The sequence below is a fragment of the Terrapene carolina genome, unplaced genomic scaffold (assembly GCF_002925995.2).
Source record: "Terrapene carolina triunguis isolate 2854851 unplaced genomic scaffold, T_m_triunguis-2.0 Scaffold233, whole genome shotgun sequence".
Taxonomy (NCBI): Eukaryota; Metazoa; Chordata; order Testudines; family Emydidae; genus Terrapene; species Terrapene triunguis.
Genome location: NW_020664584.1, coordinates 10,773,467 through 10,778,727, shown reverse-complemented (window position 1 = coordinate 10,778,727; position 5,261 = coordinate 10,773,467). Strand labels below are relative to the sequence as shown.

Here is a 5,261-nt window from a genome sequence, read left to right as displayed (position 1 = left end):
GCCCTGAGGCTCTGTCCAGCCCCCAGTGCAGAGCACCTTCCCCGCCCCCTGGCCTGCTGGCGCCATCGCCTGCGTGTGTGTGGCCGGGAGTAGATAGTGCCTTGGCGCTGGGCATTGCTGGGGCTAAGGCTGGGCCTGGGCAGCCTCAGCTGAGTGCCACCAGGAGGAGCCAGGGTGCCGAGATGATGCATCCCCTCTCCTGGTCCCAAACGCAGCCCTGGAAATCGCAGCCCCATACAGGGGCCCCTGAAGCTGCTCCTGGCCTGGCTGAAGAGCAATGGATGGTGCTGCTCTCATCCCCCTGACCTGGGACCGTGAAGAACATTCCGGGGGGTGCCCCCCCCCCATTGTTTGCCAGCTCCAGGCTCCCGCACTGCTGTGAGCCCAGAGGGAGGAAGGGGAGGGGGGCGGCCAGTGAGCTCTGTGTGACAGGGCTGAGGGTGCTACCAGGCCAGGGTATTGACTCTGCTTTCCCTTCGGTGCCCTCAGGAGCCCCCTGAGGATGATGCCAACATCATTGAGAAGATCCTCGCCTCCAGACTGGTGCAGAAGGAGGTGAGTGTCCCTCCTCTCCTGTGTCTAGAAAGGGGAGGCACCTGGGCACAGCTCTGGCATACTGACATGGCCCTATGGCTGCCCATGGTTACCTCGCCGGGGGCTGAGGCAGTCTGATGTCACACTTTTGGGTTTGGACATCTCCAAGGAAGAGGCATAGCCCATTGACCAGGAGTCCCCCTTCCCCAGGTGTCAGCCCCTGCCGCCTCCCATGAGCATCTGCTCTGGGCTCTCTCAGGATACAGTGGGCATGATGAGAGGAGGGCTCTGACTGGCTGACTATGGCCATTGCTGGGCCTGGGTGAGGCCAGCAGAGGAGCCTCACAACAGAAAGCCTCACTGCCCTTTCTGGAGAAGGGGGTTGGACTGCGGGGTGGGACACGGTGCGTGCAGAGGGGTCTGGCAGAGCCCGCACATCCCAAAGGGGCAGGTACTGGGTCCCCAGTGCCAGCTGTGTGCAACTTCTACTGGATCCCACACTTCTGGGGTGTGATAGATCCCAGCGCTACTTGGGGTGGGGCTAACGTGATGCCCACCCAGCCTCGGGCAGGGGAAGGCCGTCGCCCATCAGTCAGACAGTGAGCTGAGCCGGGTGGGAGCCTGGGTCCGGTGAGCTGTTGGCACGTGGCTGCCCTTGCAGAAGCATATTCTGGGGCAGCGCGTAGAGGAAGTTCTGTCCCTGTGTTACTTTCCTGGCCCTCCAGGGCCACTGAAACCTCGAATTAGAGCTGGGGCAGCGCTCGTCACCTTCCCGAGCCTCATGCTGCTCAGCTCCCCTCTTTGCTGTCTCCTGCGCTCCAGTTCTGCCTCCAGCTCATACACAGGCCAGAGGAGCGAAGTCGGAGCCCTGACCAGGGGAGAGGTCCCTGGCCCCGCACCCCTTCCCTGCGCTGGCTGGTGCTAACCCGCTCACTCTTGGTTTCAGGTTCACCCAGGCGGCCTGGCCTATGAGATGGAGGAATTCTACGTCAAGTACAGGAACTTGTACGTGCTACGTTTATGTTCTGTATTGGCACATGTGCTGTGTGCAGAGGTGTGTGCGTGCTTGTGTGTATGCAAGTGCTGTGTGGAGCAGTGTATGCATGTGCATGCACATGGTGTGCGCAGAGATGTGTGTGTGCACATGCTGTGTGCAGATGTGCACATGCTCTTGGTGTGTGGAGAGAGATGTGTGCATGCACTGTGTGTAGAGGTGTGTGTGCACGTGTGTGCCCCATGCTGCTCCCCTCGCACTAGCATCCACCTTGCTGGGATGGCTGCCAGCTTGCTGCAAACCCAGCCCGTGCTAGCTCTGGCTAGGTGCTTGGAACCTCTCCCCCTGGGCTTCCCTCTGAGCCCATGCGCCTGGCAGGGTGTTAGGAACAGGCAGTCACTGCCACTGCAGCCCTGATCCTTGGCCATGGAGCTCAGTCTCAGCTGTACCGGAGCCATTTGTTTCCCCAGCCTCTGGCCTTGTGTTACAAACCAGTGCAGTGGGGGGTCACTGAGGGCTCCTTCCACGCTGGGAGGGGGACGGGATCGCGACCCACCAGGCTTTCATGTTTGGCTTCCTGTTGTTCCGCAGCTCCTACCTGCACTGCAAGTGGGCGACGCTGGAAGAGCTGGAGAAGGACCCCAGGATCTCTCAGAAGATAAAGCGCTTTCGGAACAAGCAGGCCCAGATGAAGCATATCTTCACGGAGGTGAGGCCATAGCCGGGCGGCTGGCACTTCTGTCTCCTCTCTGGAGAGCTGGGCCAGTTGAGCTGTCTCGGTGCTGCCCGTGAGCCCCGGCTGGGCGCTGCTGCCTGCCATGCTCTCTGCCTAGCTGTCCCCAGTTACAGTGCAGGAGCTGCAGCTTGACAGCTGGCTCAGCCCGACCTGCCCCAGCTTCATTCTGAGCAATGCATCACCTGGAGCAGGCACAGTGGCCAGCCGGAGGCGGCCAGGCAACCTTTATCCTAGTCCTGGGGCTGGCTGCCGGCTCCAGCCCAGTGCCAGTGGGGTGAAGGGGAGACTGGATGGGCTCTGCTCCTTGGCTCAGGTGTGTATGATCAGGAGGAGCCTCAAAGCAGCCCAGGCACACGGGGGGCAGGTCGGGGGGAGAGGTATTCAGCAGTGCCTGCGGGGCCAGTGACACCCCCCACAGTGCCAGACATGACTGCAAGCTGTCAGCCCTGCTGCCCGCAACCCACTATGGCTATGGGGGATCACACTGACAGTCCACGTTTGTCTAAGGAAAGACGTAGGGCTCAGGACAGCATTCGTCCACATTTGAGCTAACCCAACCCGCTGTGGCTTCTCCTTGGCATGGGCACCTCGTGCCTCAATTAGCAGGTCATGGTCACTTTGATCAGAGCGTGTATGGCGCCATCTTGCCAGGGCAGTGTGCAGTGGGGCAGTGTGAGCAGGGGTGTGTGGCACCATTGTGCCAGGACAGTGTGTAGTGGGGCAGTGTGAGCAGGGGCGTATGGCATCGTTTTGCCAGGGCAGTATGTAGTGGGGCAGGGGATGTATAACATGGGGCGGCATCTGCATCTGCACTCCTCTTGCAGCCCGTGATGTATCTCTGCTGCAGGAGTGGGGGCAGCGTGGCTCGTTGGAGAGCCCTCTGGCATTACGCACTCATCTGTGCAATGTGCCTGTTCATGGCGCGAGTGAGCAAGATATCCTGGGGCAGGGATGTTGCAGGGAGAGAACGAGCCATAAACATCCAGGCCCTGCTGGGCTGCTCCCTCCCCCTCCGCTTTGTGAGCAGATTGGAAGCCGTTTTCTAGCATTTACCATTCGCTCCAGAGATATTTGCCGGTGGCTCCTGCGCCATGTCCTGGCGAGTGTAAATCAGCCTCGAGGAAATGGCCATGTCTTTGTAAGCATGGCTGTAAACCCTCAGGGGCTCCGACTCCCACCCCTTGTCCAGTGTGCAGACGCAGCACCCCTACTGGAGAGCATCGTGCCCCTAAGCCCGGGCAGGGTGCAAGCCATGCTCTGCCTCGGCTCTGAGCTGCACAGCAAGGAAACTGATCTCCTTCCCCTCCCTCCCCCCAGCCTGCCAGAGTGGCGGTGACACCTCTGCAGCTTGCTCCTGCCAGGAAGGGTGGAGGGACCCAGGGGAGGTGAGGGCCCCTACAGCCTGGTGCCAGGCCCCGGGCTGTTGGCTGTGTTGAGCTGGCAGAGGAGAGTCAGGAGGGGCTGTGTCTGGCAGGTGACCCGGGTTGCTGAGGTTTGCCAGGACAGGGAGGGGTGCGAAGGCCTGCTTGGGGCTGTGTCAGGCTGCTCGTCGGCGGGAGCCCTTGGACGCACTAGCACACAGGGCCAGGCCCTGAGCTAGCTTGTGCCCTGGGTGTGAGCTCCTTGCTAGCTGAGCTCAGGCAGAGATTCCTTCCCATCAGCGGCAGCACAGAGCCAGCATCCTCATGCGTTCTAGGGCAACAAGGGGCCTGCCCTCCCGACACCTCCCTGGGCTCCCTGGAGGCAGACGCAGGGGCCAGCTCTGATATGTGCTCCCTGCACTGTGGAGCCCTGGGACCATAACCCTTGCACCCTCGCCTGCTCGGCCCAGCAGGCAAACTGAATGTGTCGCTCTCTCTCCTCCCGCTGCACCAGCCTGATGAGGATTTGTTCAACCCAGACTACGTGGAGGTGGATCGGATCCTGGAGGTGGCTCACACGAAGGACTCTGACACCGGGGAGGTGAGTGCCACCCCTGGCATGCAGCTGCTCCTCATCTGGACGTGGGGGGAGCAAGGCGCAGTGAGGAGGGCAGAGGCTGTGCCCAGGGGGAGCTCAATGGAAGTGCCCTGGGGAGGCAAGTTTATTTGCCTATATATGGGACCTGCCGGGAGCTGTGGGTTTCAGGAGTGCTGGTTCCAGTGTATTTATCACCAAGTACTACTCAGCATGCCAGGCTGACTCAGCAAACCCAGAGGGGAGAAGTGCTGGGAGCAGGGGGCTAGAAATGCAGAGACCCCCTGAGGCTGGCGCTGAGTCCCTGCCTGATCCTTCAGCTCCCTAGCCTGCAGAGAATGGTGTGTTGTGTTCCTTGTCGGCTGGCATCTGGGGCCAGGGGAGACCTTGAACCCTGAGAGCCCCTCCCGTGCAGGGGAATATTTGGGCCGGGTTTTGATTGAGCAGAGATCTGGATCTGCACATCCCTGCATGGCCTGCGTGTGCATGTCTTTACGTGTGTGCGCGCAGGCAGGCGCATGTGCGTGTGCATGTCTTCGTATCTGTGCGTCCAGGCAGGCGCATGTGTGCGTGAATGTCTTCATGTGTGTGCGTGCAGGCAGGCGCATGTGCACATGTGTGCATGCATGTCTTTGTGTGTGCAGTATGTGCAGGCAGATGGGCTGGCGCGCATGCGTGTGCACGCTAATGGAATATGTGTGCTGGGGGCTTACACCCCATGGGGCAAGAGAGTGTGTGGCCCCTGGGCCTCATCTTCCAGAACCTGTCCCCCTCCCTGATCCCGAAGCACCTCTCCTTGCGCTGCAGGAGGTGACCCACTACCTGGTCAAGTGGTGCTCGCTGCCGTACGAGGAGAGCACCTGGGAGCTGGAGGAAGACGTTGACCCCGGAAAAATCAAAGAGTTCGAGTCCTTGCAGATCCCACCAGAGATCAAACATGTGGTAAAGCACCCCTCGGCTTCTCTGTGACGCAGGGAGAGGGTGGCCTGTTAGCACCAGTGCTGGTTCAGTGCTTCTGATGCCCCTCGATCCTGGCCTGCC

General features: G+C 60.9%; 1 protein-coding gene across 1 annotated transcript in view; it reads left to right on the top strand.

Annotated features, from left to right (window-relative positions):
• CHD6 (chromodomain helicase DNA binding protein 6) overlaps nt 1-5,261 on the top strand; it is a 193,061-nt gene that overhangs the window by 115,869 nt on the left and 71,931 nt on the right. Inside the window, exons 6-10 of the mRNA XM_026656826.2 lie at nt 490-555; nt 1,481-1,539; nt 2,120-2,237; nt 4,140-4,226; nt 5,028-5,162. Coding sequence (XP_026512611.1) covers nt 490-555; nt 1,481-1,539; nt 2,120-2,237; nt 4,140-4,226; nt 5,028-5,162 — 465 coding nt within the window. The remainder of the gene's footprint in view (nt 1-489; nt 556-1,480; nt 1,540-2,119; nt 2,238-4,139; nt 4,227-5,027; nt 5,163-5,261) is intronic.